General features: G+C 38.4%; 1 protein-coding gene across 3 annotated transcripts; it reads left to right on the top strand.

Annotated features, from left to right (window-relative positions):
• The first annotated feature begins 5499 nt into the window (after positions 1 to 5499).
• spartb (spartin b) lies at positions 5500 to 13422 on the top strand. 3 transcript variants are annotated; one of them, XM_004560595.6, is made up of 9 exons: positions 5639 to 5808; positions 6287 to 7112; positions 8877 to 9074; positions 9976 to 10135; positions 10271 to 10465; positions 10558 to 10716; positions 11263 to 11353; positions 11540 to 11584; positions 12328 to 12463. In XM_004560595.6, exons 2-8 carry the CDS (start codon positions 6291 to 6293, stop codon positions 11562 to 11564), a joined length of 1650 nt encoding a protein of 549 aa, XP_004560652.3. In that variant the 5' UTR covers positions 5639 to 5808; positions 6287 to 6290; the 3' UTR covers positions 11565 to 11584; positions 12328 to 12463. The 3 variants fall into 3 exon arrangements, with proteins under 3 accessions (XP_004560651.3, XP_004560652.3, XP_004560650.3); XM_004560594.5 differs by lacking the exons at positions 5639 to 5808; positions 11540 to 11584 and adding an exon at positions 5500 to 5632 and having other exon boundaries at positions 12328 to 13422; XM_004560593.4 differs by lacking the exon at positions 11540 to 11584 and having other exon boundaries at positions 12328 to 13422.
• The last annotated feature ends 435 nt before the right edge of the window (positions 13423 to 13857 follow it).

Raw genomic sequence — 13857 nt, 5'->3', positions numbered from 1 at the left:
TGATTCACTAGCCAACACTGAAACACTCCCTTCACTTATTAATGTAATTAAACATGTAAGAACACATAAAGAAGAAGCAACAGATCATCATCTGGACTATAAGCTTGGATTTTTAGTCATTTTATAAGGGGAATGTACTAACTGTAAACTATGTAAAGGCCCCATAACACCCCAGAGATGAAGATTATAGGTAAATTACTTTAGTCTAGTGCAAACCTCTGTTACCTCAGTTTTCCCTGCATTTTTCCTGAGCTAAAGCGTTCATGCATGTAAGACTGTCAGACTGCTGGAAGGAGTAACTGCAGCCCCTGGTACAGATAATAACTTTTTCAATAGCTGGGTGATTCATGCAGGAGACCCTTTTTAAAAAAAAAAATTAAAATCTGTGAGTGAGCGCTTAAGTTAACTTCATGTCATTCTTGATGACTCCTATCAAAGCAGTGTTTCAGATTAGTAGTACGCTGTTCAATATTTAGCACCCTTTGAACCAGATGTTAAAGTAGGAACAGCGAGCTTTCCCAAATATTGAAGCATTGTTTCACCTTGGGGATGATAGTGCAAGAGCTTGCTGGAGTCAGAAAAGAACATGATCTCTCTGTCCATAAATCACAAAGCCTGAGACAGGTTTACTAGCGACCGTGATCCAGTTTTCTTTTTTCAGTCAGCCCTGTGCAGCTTATGTGGATTTCAACTGAGGACAATAAGCATTTGATTAAAAAAAGAGGTCAGGATGCACACATTTAGTTTTTCATAAAGAAAAGGTATTTTAGTTTCCTCTAATTTAATCAGCTTGTTGCCCAAACTTTTTTATCAGCTTTCTTTTAATCAAGATTATTTTTAAATACTCACATTTTTTAGAGAACAGGGCTTTGCTGAAGCGGAACTTTTTCTTCTTTTACTGACTTTTTGCAGCCACTTCAGGGACACTAACTTTCTATAATACGGACCTCAGTGGAGGGCTGAGGGGAAACTGTGATTTAAGATCCTGATGTCTGTTAGGAAAACCATTAATTTATATGGGGTTTTATGACATGTGGACAAGCGGCGTGTATTTGTGGCTCAAAAATGCAGTGCAGAGGACACAGCTGCACCATATTTTAATGTGTCTTTTACAGCTTCACCAGGAAAAAAAGGCAATTCGTTTTGACGCTTGCATTAATTGGAATCATTTGTTGTTCATTTTTTCGCATTTGTTGTGGTTGCACAATTTCCATTTGTTTCTGCTTATAGTTATAGCTCATTCATGCACATTTAGCTCTTTAACAAACCTGTTTATTTCATGGTCATAATATGAAAACATGAAACACATGGGATACCACTACCCATTTTGTTACTGGTTCATAGGAGATGTGCACTGGATAACAACATATATACTATTGTTTATGTATATCAAGTTCTAGTCTCAAGTTAATTGCCATCTTACGCCACTGCAGTGACATAGTTGCCTTGTTATGGTGAATGCTTATTTAGCGGGCTTGCACAAGGACATATAAATAAGTAAATACAAATGTTAATCATTTACTCAAGATGAATGTCTTCATTTTGAACAGATCATAGTACTGTTTGGAATAATGTTGATTGAGAGAATTATTTATCTATTATACACACAAACGCTATAAAAACCTAACATTAGACCTGCATAGCAAAAATCTGAGCCTGGAACAGTCCATGATTGATTGCATTTGTGCTTCCATTTAGAAAGGCTCTTCTTTTTGGCACACAGGCATAAATTTGTTTACACAATGCCTGAGAAGCCCCTCAGTGCCATAATTCCTGCTCAATCCCTCATTTTTCTTCCGATCTTTCTCCTAAACCGATATAAAAGAAATACTAAATAGTGGACGTGACCATTACTCTCTTCTGATTATAATTGTTTTTATGAACACCGACCATCGCATATATGCTCAAAAAGTTATGGAAAACAAAGTGTATATCTGGAACAAAGTGACACTGACAAAAAGGCAGCAATAAATTACTGACATAACTGCATCTACAGCTAAAATGAAAGTCTGGCCAAGAGATAAAAATAGATAAATATGAGAACAACTGCATGCGATTTAAATGACTAATCATTAAAGTAATGGTATGTTTTGATCCGCACTGTGATTAAACTGAAGACTAGCAGTCTAGGAAAATACGAGGTCAGGCAGGGGGAATCTGGACAAAACAGTTTTATTAAGGTTTTTTTTAAGGGGCATTATGAACATTATATAGTAGTCATGTGGAAAAAACCCACAGAGCTGCCTGTAAAAGAGTTGTACATTCATTACAGCCTTGTGTCTGGTTCTTCCAAATAACTTCTTAAATAACTCATTTTATAGCTGCTTAATCTGACTTTTATCTTATAAACTCGAAACTGAAACTCCACAAAAAAGCAGGTTACTGAATGTAAGTTACTTGAATAATTGAGGATCAGCAAAGCCAGAAACCCACATGCATATCATTTGAGTGTTGGCTGGGATGTAATTCCTCATTAATCATTGTGCATGTGTTTCAGTAGCTCCATGAGTATTGAAATGTTGAAGTCTGTTTACACAAAGAATTCAAATAACCTGTTTCTGGTTAAAACCAATCTTAATGTTGCAACTCTTCACAAAAACAGCGAATAAACAGCAAGACTAACAGTCATACTCTCTCTGTTATGCCACCTCTAACTTTTAGTTTGTGCTGCACTAATGATAATTTAATAATTATCATTATCATTTGATAATTCTTAACTGTTCAAAAATGAATTATTAAGACAATTCTGATGTCCACATAGAAAAAACATTGCTGTGACCAAACTAAATCCATGATCTATAGCTCTAAAGCAAATCACTCTTCCAAAATGGTGACCCATACATATGTTGCTCATATGTGGGCCAACCTTAACAACAGAAGACATGTTTTACCAGCCTGTTCCAGCTACAGACATTAGTCGACCTCTCGGTGAAGCAGAACAAATTCAAAATTTCCCCATCTGGTAATATAATCAAAGTAAAGACAGGCAACCTGTTTGTAGTGCACTCAGCACAACTGGACAAAAACTACAGTGAAGCAGAGTATGATGCACGTACAATTCAATGAGATGAATAATAAACTATAACTAACTTCAGAAAACAAATTCGGTAATAAGAGAATGAAAAACAGATTTCTTTTTTATTCACTTTGAGCACAATTTACAGAAACACAGGAACAAAGTTCTTATTAAATATGACCTTCATATGTTAAGGACTGGAGCTCAGATCCTTTGAACATCAGCTTTCCCTCGGGCATGACAGAGTTCAAAATAGTGAGCTAAAGCTGCACTGGATTAACACCGCAACATGTGTGAAGAGCATGTCCAGTCTGGTCCCAGTGTTTTGGCATCTGTGCTCAGTGAATACTGGGAATCTGGCAAACTGGAGATTAGACTTGTTGAGCTATTTTCCAGGGTCACAGCAGCTAAGAAACTGATGAGAGTCAGACTAGTAAAACAAAAACACAAGTGATTCAGAAAAAGTTCATTCTTAGTAAATTATGCATGTTGATTTGTTCTTATTGCTTTTAAAATGCCTGTAGGTTTCTGCTGTTTGATGGCGACATGCTAGGTAATTTTATAGTCATTAGAGGCGCATTTGAACCAAGCTGCATGTCTAATCATTCCCATGATTAGACAAAATGTTTCAACTATGAAGGATGCTAAAGGTTTTTGATTAGATTGAACTCAGAGCAACATAAAAACTGTGCCGTTTTCACCACCTCATACTCAAAATCTATGTTTGAGGTAGGATTTGACTCCCTCTGGTGTGCAGTCTCAAAAATCTGAAATCTAGTAACTGAAGGTGTCTATGGCCAACGTGACATGTTTTTAAAATCCATAGCAAATCTTCTCTTTTCGTCAGTAGATTTGTAGATATTTTCTTATTGTCCTTGGGGGCTCAATAACATGTGTTAGCAATTTCAATGAGCCATTTGCAGAGTGTTGAAAGAAGAACAACGAACGAGAAGTGGGCATGTCCTGCCTGACTCACTTTCTTCTCCTCTGGAAATATTTTACAACAATTGTATCAACATTTTGATGAACCAGCATAATTTTCTGTCTAGTCGGTCAACGGTTCGTCTGAACATTAAAATGATTTAGCACCGGTAAACAGAATCCTCAGTTTCACAGCTGCTGTGAGTGTTCAGTAAACAGGATACGGTCACTGAGCAGATTAATGTTTCAGCTTTCTCAACAGCTGGGTGACCCGAGGTCAGCTCAGACCTCTGAGGTATAACAGAGGCTTTCGGGAATCTGTTTTCAATTTTTTGTTGAATACATTCATTTGAGTTACATTAATGAAAACATATCCATTTTGTTACTTTAATTGGTGATCACCTATTAAACTAACCCATGCATGTCTTTGGATTATGGAAGCAAGTTTGAGTAAGCTGCAGACACAGGAATAGCATGCAATCTTCAGTGCATAGTTTGAGTTTGGGCATCAAGCACAAGGGTCATGACCACCTTCTTCAGCACAGCCCAAACTCTCTCAGGCAAATGTTCTTGTGATTTCTTGTAAGGTCCAGGCTACAGGGAGGCCAATCCATGACCGATAGTGCTCCATTGTGCATTTTTCTAAACAAGTATTGTAGGGGAGGAGCCACTAGCTTAAAGACTCATGGGTCTGTTCATCTGACATTCACGTGTTAAGTTACAGAGTTATAACAGCTATTCCAGTTATCTTGATCTGTTGTTGTTGTTGTTATTGTTAATGTTTAACATTATTGCAGCTGTTTTCTGTATTGATTGTGGCCAGCAATGGCCACCATGACTAAGACTGCTGTACCAGTTAATGACCACTGTTGTGATTTAGGGTGATGCAATCAACAGATACATACTGGTTGTTGAAAAGTGTAAGAAACACAGGGTCTCCAGGTCAAACTAGAGATCTGTGTCTCCTTCTTGGCTTACCTTTGCAACAGTAAAATATCACTGTAATGGCAGCATGTCTGGGATACTGCGATGCTGAAAAATCAACATATTGTCAGCCACATGCTTACCTGATGGCATTGCATGTCAGATCAAAATTAGAATTTTCTGCATTCATAGTGAATCATCCAAGATTTCCCCAAAATTTGGTTAATAGCTTCAAAGAAAAAAATTATAAATATATTTTTTAAAAACAAACAAACAAAACAAAAACCTTAGCATGGCTTGAGACTGTTGAAAATGCTGCATTGTGAACTTGCTTTTTATCATAAGTTCAGCTAGTTTGCATTATTGATGAGAAGTCCTAAAAGGTGTCTCTTTATTAATATTAAGAAATATATTTACACTGCCACCGCATCATTCAGTCACCGTTTTTGAATCTATATGGAAGTGTGTATAAGTGCATAATTTCTGCTTGATATTAATGGAACTGAAATTTGATTTAATGGAAAATAAATTGTTGCAGTTGCTCACTATGACCAATAGATGGAAGTGTCCCCTTATTCAAATGGTTCATTTATCAGTAGAAGCTATTTGAATGGGTGCTTAGTGACCTCTTGTGGTTATGGTGACGAACTACAAAAATTGTCAAGTTTAGGTGGCGTTTCACTACTTCCGGTATCTATTTTTTTTAAAAGGGGGCTGACATGTGATCGTATTGGGCACGTCGGGTCGGTCGTGGAACTTTTGCTTTGAAAGGTCAGTAATGACCTCATGACACCACTAGGCTCTCCTTTACTTTAGGGAGTCGTCCAGCAGCGAAGTCTAGTTTATTTACTCAGGTTGCCGATTGAAGTTATCACTCTTTGCTAGCTAGGAGGAACGTTAGCAGGCCAATTAATAAGCTGTTCTTTGGTGTTTTTCCGCTCTCTAAGGTAAGAGCTAATATCATTCGCTATTAGGTGAGTTGGAGCTAGCTGACAGCTAGTAGTTATCACTAATTACGACTTCACGTGTTATATATATATGTTGCTGTCGGTACACTAAAATCGTGGCATAGCTCCTGACTTTGTCCGAACGCAGATGTTAGCTCTTGTTGATCTGTGTTAGCAAGTTTAACACGAGGATTAGTGTGTTTAAAGCCTGTTTTAGTGGATCGTTTTAAACCAGTAACACTGACGTACGTAACGAAAATAAACCAGGTAACATGTGATCTAGAAAGACCAAGAGGGCCATTTGCGCGATGCGTTTCACTTCTAAGTGACTTGTACTTGTGATCAAGTTTGGGGTCGAAGTTAAGTAAGCAGTAAAATATCATTTGAATAACCTTTAGCCATTTCAAAGTCTAGCCAAGATAATCATTTCCCTGCATGTGCTGTACTTAATAGAAATTTACCAATTGTCTTGTTTCAGAGCAATGGAGAAAGCTAAACAAGATGCATTTGATAATGCCAGACTTCAAGTGATCAAAGATGGCTATGAAAGGGCCTTCGAGTGCATCAATAAAGGACTCACTGCAGATGAAGCCGGAGACAAGAGTCAGGCCCTGGAGCTCTACAAAAAAGGACGACAGCACCTTCTTAGGGCTATCAGTGTACCTTCGAAGGGGGAAGAGTGTGTTGGCAACTCCTGGGAATCAGCAAGGCAGATGCAGCAGAAGATGCAGGAGACCCTGAACAACATCACCACCCGCATGGCCATACTAGAGACCAGCTCTGACCCTGAATCTGCAGTATCTGCCCCTGATGCAACAAGCATTTCTGCAAAAGGTCTCTACCCAGGACTTCCCACCACAGAGAAGCCAGTACGGCCGCCTCCACCAGACATTCCTTCTGCTAATGGTCAGCCAGCTAGAGCTGTAGGAGGTTTGCCTCCAAGCGGAGGAGTGGGTCTACCCCTCTCACCTACCAGACCCTCTGCGGTTCCTGCCGAACAGCCTCCAGCCTACTCTCCTCAGGCAGCCGATGGTCACATATCAGTCTCATATGGAACAGATTCAGGGGAGATGTCATTGGTCGGGGAAGAGTTCTACAGTCATACATCTAACTCGACACCTTCCCCTCAGAGCATAGGTGAAGATGGAGAGGAGCTGCTGTACATTCCCAACGGTGTGCAGATATTTTTTGTCACACCTGAGGGGCAAGTGAGCGCTCCCTCATACCCCGGCTACCTGCGGCTGGTGAGGTTTACCAGCGATCACTCAGACAGAGTGCCTAATCGACCACCAGCATTTCTGCAGGTGAGAGGGGAAAAATTATTTTATTTATTTATATATATATATCTTTTTACTTTGTTATTTTAAAATTATACATTCATGTGGTGTTAAGCAATCACTCAAAAAATATGTTATCAATTCTCTTCCTCCTTTTCTTTTTTGTGTCCCTTTACCCGATTTCATAAGATGTTTGCTCAATTTCTTAATATCCGCATTACGATGAGTCATCAGCAGAGGGACATAGGCCGGTTAAAGATCAATGTCCCTCCTTCCTAAGGACAGAGTCATGTGAGGGTTGTTTACCTAATGCCCTAGTCCCAGTAGGTAGGTTAATGGCTATGATGTCATCCTCGGCGGAATCCCAGACATGAATCAGATTTGGGGCACAGGTGACAATATTCAGAAAAAGAAATGAAGTTATTTGGAGTGTTCATATGTGTAGGCATGTGCACTATGTTAAGATGATGTGTGAACTTCATTTTCCGTTTTAAAAAGAAAATGACAGTAGCTAGGAGCTAGATGGGCATGCAGCTCCCAAACTGACAGGTGTATCTAAATGTATTTTAATATAAATGAAAAAGTATAAAGTTTTTTTTAGTAGGAGGTGGGGGTTTTTTTTTTTTGTGTGTGCGTGTGTTTGTTTGTTTGTTTTTACACATTTAAAACTAAAGCAGTGTTTGAACATTAATATCTCAAAGACCTTTAAAGATGAAAACCTTGACCTTTACCTGTAAATTGAATGAGGATGTGCACTTAAAGCCAAATTAAAAACCAGAATCTTCTAGGAAGCTAGAGTACCCACACAAACACTTGGAGAACATGCAAACTCAACACAGCAAAATGGTGGAGTCGAACTCAGGACCTTTTTGCTGTGAGGCAATAGTGCTAGCCACTGCACCACCTGTTTCGTAAAATGTGTAGAATCACATATTAACATGAAATTGTTAGTCAAAAATAAATAAAACACTGTTATTTGGTAATGGGGTTTTTTGTGTTTTTTGGTTGTTTTTGTTTTTTTTATTGGGGGGGGGGGATTTTTTTAACATATCACATGGGTTGTGAATCTTCACAGATGAGCATGATGTAGTTTGAGATGCTTTCCAGATTTTTCTTTTTCTTTTGACTTGAAATAAGTTGCTTAATACAAACCAATGATGCAGTGAAATCAAAGGTTGTGAGGTGTTTTGAACTGCCAAGTTGGATTTGTACAGGTCAACACCGCAACCAGTCAATGATAAGATAAGAAAGGGTTTGGAGGTATGTAGACAGCTTAAGCTCTTTATTAAGAGACTAAATCAATAACACCAAATGTCTCTAACCTATTCAGGATTATTTGTTATGATTACATTTGCCTTTCATGCCACTAGTGTCATGAGACTAAAATTTGCCTATTTAGTGGGGGATTTCCCAGGTGTTATTGAAAGTGTGTGACATCAGTGATTCACATGAGTGCAAGTAATTACGTAAACCCAGCTTACACAGTTATGCTCTGTAATCTTGTTAGACATGCAGCAATCACAGGATGGCTGTGTACTCTAGTTTGTCTCACTGTGTTGTGCAGAAGCACCATTTGTAAAACCAGGATTCATTCAAGGTTACTTTTGAAAACTTCTAGTAAAACAAAATGTCTGCAGACTTCTTTCTCCTGTTAAATGTAACTTTCACCTCAATTCACTTACTATACTATATTACACACATCATTTCATATCATAGTATACCTGTTTTGATTTGTTTTTAATCACATTTTCCATTTGTTGCATTTTCTTCACTTTCTTTTGATCCTGGCAGGTGTGTGACTGGCTGTACCCTCTCATGGCCATGAACTCTCCAGTGTTACTCTGTAACACTGGTGTGTTTATGTTTCCGGACATGATGGCACCAGCTCCAGGGTATTATGTGGGAGTGGTTTTGTCCTCTGAGCTCCCTGCTACAGACAGAGGACTGTTTCAGGACCTGTTGTCCCAGATGACAGATCTGAGGGTTCAGGTCAGTGTGTTTCACTGTGGTTAGATCTGCAACAGCATGAAATATTTGGTATTATCTGGCAAACAATTGCAAACAGAGACCAGGCTGTAAGGCCTGTGTTTCCCAAACAGTAGAGTCTGTGGCTAAATATATCCCCAAACAGAGATCATGCTGTATTTGATTTCTGTGTTTAAAGAAATAACAAGATTTTTTTTTTTTAAACTAGAAAATCTAAACTTTCCCAACTTCAGATTTTTTAAATTCCAGTTTAATTGTTTTGTTGATTCTTACACAAACAACACTTTTGATGCTGCACTCTGCTGTATTGTTGGCTTGCAATGAAACTCTTGCTGCTGCTTATTTCTGATCTAGCAGCCCTCCCCAAATTACCCCTGCCTCAGCATTGTGGGGATTTGACTCAGGCAGGTGAGGAGAATTAATCAGTTATAATGCTCTTATCTGCAGCAGTTAGAACCTTAGAGCTTCAGCTGAAAGACAAGTGCCAGTTTAGCCATGATGGAGGTGTCATTTTGATTGGAGTGACACCAGGCAAGGTCATTTTTAATGAATGCACACAGCCTAATTATCTTGTCAAATGGAGGTGATATCACATCAGAAAGTAAGCATTTTTTTTTTAATTTCTTTATTATTCAGTCTAATAGTATACCAGAGATTTTTAGCTCAAATCTTTCGTTACAGCAGAGAGATGTTTTTAAAATGGCAGTCTGTTTGAGAGCAAACAAATAGCGCATTGTAATGAGGAGTGCAGAATGAGAGGATGCATTGTGTGCATTGGGGGGTTACTGGGAGACGAACATCTGTAGATGTGTGCAGCTTCCACAAGTTGTCCAAAGTATTTATTTTCATCCCACACTGTCTGTCTTCATTCTGCACTGGCTAACCAATGTGTCTCTATGATCAGGCTCCAGAAGAAGCTGCAGATACCATTAATCTCAGCCAGAAGGTGTCTGTTGATACACCTGAGCAACCAGCAGAGGCTCCTGCAGAGACTCCAGCAGAGACTGAAGAGGAAAAGACTTTACCTGAATGGAGTGAAAAGGTGGCAAGCGGGATCCTGACAGGTAAGCAGTGTCTCTTAAGTTTTTAATATCATTGTTTTACAAAGTTAGGAGTTTGGAATTGGATTGTTTATGAATATAGGTCAGCAGTCCTCACTAATGATCACTAACGCTGTCTGCCCTGTGTGATCCTGTCAGGTGCATCCTGGCTAAGCTGGGGACTGGTCAAAGGAGCTGAGTACACAGGCATAGCCATTCACAAAGGGGCAGCTAAACTCAGAGAACATATCACTCCAGAGGACAAACCCACCCCCGTCAGCCCCACAGTCACAAAAGGCCTCCATGTTGCCAAGCAAGCTACAGGAGGAGCTGTCAAAGTCAGCCAGTTTCTAGGTCATTAAGTCCTCTTCAGTCAGCATTTTTTACTGTCCTTGAGTGTTAATTTGGCAGTGAACTTATAATTTACTAATGCTTTCTTACTGCAGTGGATGGCGTGTGTTCTGTTGCTAGCTGCGTGGGTCGAGAGTTGGCTCCACATGTGAAAAAACACGGAGGCAAGCTGATCCCAGAGTCTATGAAGAAGGATAAAGATGGGCGTTCCAACATTGATGGAGCCATGGTGGTGGCTGCAAGTGGTGTGCAAGGTAAAGTTAATTTTCACTTTATATTCTTTAAAACATTTTTTTTGTTTTTTTTGGGTTTGTTTGTTTTTTATTAAAAACCATATTTTTTTATTTGTTTGTACTTTTATATATACACAGACGTTTTTGAAAAGACCTTTTGGTCATTTGTCACATGACCAGAAATTAAAAATAAATAAATAAATAAGAGCTCTTCTATGACAAGTGTGTAGAGGATAGTATTCAGATTAAAACACCTCAGCCGTGCTGTGTATTGTCATGCACTGGCAGAGAGCATGATAAAAAAGCATTTTTTGTTTTGCTTTTCCTGCATTGACCACCACATCCTTTTCACCAGGTTTGGCACCCTCTGACTTTGCCCTCTTTCCCAAAATTCAGCTTGAATGTCTGCTGTGTAAAATAGCAGCTATTCTGGAAATGTTACCGTTAAAAACACGCTTCAAGGGAATTTTGTCCAGTCTGAATCTGATGTATTTCATTATTACGCCCTTTGCATAAATGTATCTACCCTTACAAACACATACAAATAATACTCTTGTGTTTTCCCAGGATTTGCAACCATGTGGACAGGTTTGGAAGTAGCAGCAAAGGACATAGCTACAAGTGTAGCTTCAGAAACAGTGACCACCGTAAAACACAAGTAAGAAATTAAATAAATATAGTTTAATTACTTCTGACTACTGTCACTGCTTGAATGTGCACATATGCAATTTTTTGATCAGCACTGCTCGGGAGACGGGTTTTTGATGTGTATGTTGTAAATGACTGCATACATTGTGTAAGCAAAAACCAAAAGTGCACTCACTCTCTTCAATTTGCTTTGCAGATTTAGGGGTCTACAAAACAACTGACACTCCTAATGAGACAAAGTGTAATTTTTCCTGATTCTCCACAACTGTTTAATGCTTTTCACTTCTAATTGTGCACATAACACAAGCTTCTGGTTTTTTTTGTTCTCTTTAACAAAGCACTCTTCAGCCCTATGCTGTACCAGTTCACTCCCTTTTCTTGTGTGCCAATTTGGATTACGGGGCCTCTTTAAGTGATTCCATTGATTTCTAACAGTGTTTCTGAAGGAAATGTTATAATTGACAGTATTTTCATCCTGCCTGCCTCAACGGGTTCTCGTGTTCTAAGAAATTCTGCAAAATGCAAAATTCACATCAGAGTTAAAAACTGGTTTCAGGAGGGAAATTCTTAAAATGTTCTTATAATGATGGAAATCTGCCGTACTGTTTCTTTCTTTGAATACGTTTTGGCTTCGTTAGGCATTCCTGGGAAATCACTAAGCTGGACTCTACAGTATTACATTTGCTTTGTTTTTGCATGCATGTGTCAATACAAGTTGATTTGGTTAGAATTTGTAAATGAAATTGGCCAAAAAAGATCTTCCCATCTGCTTCCAATTGGGTAAAATTGCCAATATTCTGGCAAACAAATGTATTTATTCCAGATTGCACACTTGCATGCACTTGCAACCCTCACTCCCTCACAGAAATTCACTCGACGCATGATGGCATCTTTACAGTCTTTGCACTACATATTAATTAATTCTTCCCATACCCTCTTCTCCCCGCCTCTCGCTCTGACCTCTCACTCAATCTGACTCTGAAGGTACGGAGCAGCGGCAGGACAAGCCACAGACCACGCTGTCAATTCTGCCATTAATGTTGGTATCACTGCCTTCAATGTTGACAACCTGGGGATCAAAGCTGTGGTGAAAAGGACTGGCAGGCACACAGCGCAAGCACTTTTGGAAGACTACAAGATTCAGAAAAAACCTGAAAATGGGACTCAAGTGGAGAAGTTGGAGAAATAGCTGGTAGTGTCCTGCCTCATTCCCACAGCAATGCCTTAAAACAAAATTTGTAATTTCTATTAAATCATTCTATATTTAATATTCTTTATTTATAAAACTGGTTCTAGATTTACAAGGTAACTACTGATTATATTCACATCCTATAGTTTGATACTGCTTGGAACTTGCACTTTAATATTTATGTAATACAGGAAGATTGGACCTAAATGTGAAGGACCTGAAAATTATATAATACACACCAAAAGATTAATTATAAATGATACAATATCCTACATAACATTTAATTCATTTTGAACTGTTTAACACTGCTGTTTGTATGAAGAAAGCTTTGTTCTTGAATAGAGACATAATTATTTAATATGCATTTGTGTGTTTCCCATAATAGCAAATGTGTTTTAAACAAAAGATGATGAAATATATGTGTGCATATTTACTTTCACATATATTTAAGACCAAAGTAATACCAGCTGTACTGTTTCACTATGGTGTTGAAAATGTCAAGTTATCTCTGCTTCTAACTGTGCCTTCAAATATCAAATGATAACATTAAAAATTAACATTTCAAGCTCCAAAATTTGACTAAAACACAACAGATTCGGGACAAGTATGTAGTCTCTCTATACTCAATCAGTAACCAGTAAGATGTAAATGCATCTCAGGAGTCTAAAAGATGTTGTGCTCCAGTCTGCAGGGCTTGCTTCTGTATTTTCGACTTAGTTGTAGCCATGTTATTTTTAAATGTGGCTTATTGTATTTCATAAAAAATTCACTGTAATATGTAAACAAATATCCCGAAGAGTATTTGTAATGTTTAAATGGCCTCTAGTTGCACATTGAGATTTTGTTCCCAGCTGAATTACTCAATAAAGATGAAGACTAAATGAAGCATCCTTAGGAGTCTAAAGTAAATATTTTGTGCCAGCAGAAGTGCATATTTGCGAGTGCAGTCAATTACTTTTAATTCCTCAGGAGTTAGGGAAGTTAAGTGTGAACTATGAGCCTAGTACCTCCACCTAGTGGCGACCATTCAATCAAGCTTAATTTAACCATGTACATTCATGTCTCCTGAATGGGTGATCCAGATTAGTTTTCTTCTTTAATACCAGCTAAACACGAGGTAAAATTAAGTGCAGGTACAAAGAGATTTGTGAAAAAGCCTTGAGCCAGCCCCTTAGTTACTTTTGCTTGCAAGGAGCCAGACGTTGTCATTTTTATTTAGTTATTAAAGTGGTCTTGACCAGTAGTTCTCCAGGCTTCCTGGAAATATTCCAAACCTTTTTCAGATATTGGCTGCTTTTCAACCATTTTCAGTCCAGTTCTTGTAC

This window comes from Maylandia zebra, linkage group LG14 (genome assembly GCF_041146795.1).
Source record: "Maylandia zebra isolate NMK-2024a linkage group LG14, Mzebra_GT3a, whole genome shotgun sequence".
In the NCBI taxonomy this organism is placed as follows: Eukaryota; Metazoa; Chordata; class Actinopteri; order Cichliformes; family Cichlidae; genus Maylandia; species Maylandia zebra.
The sequence above is the reverse complement of the archived record's forward strand: the minus strand, read 5'-3'. Positions and strand labels throughout refer to the sequence as shown.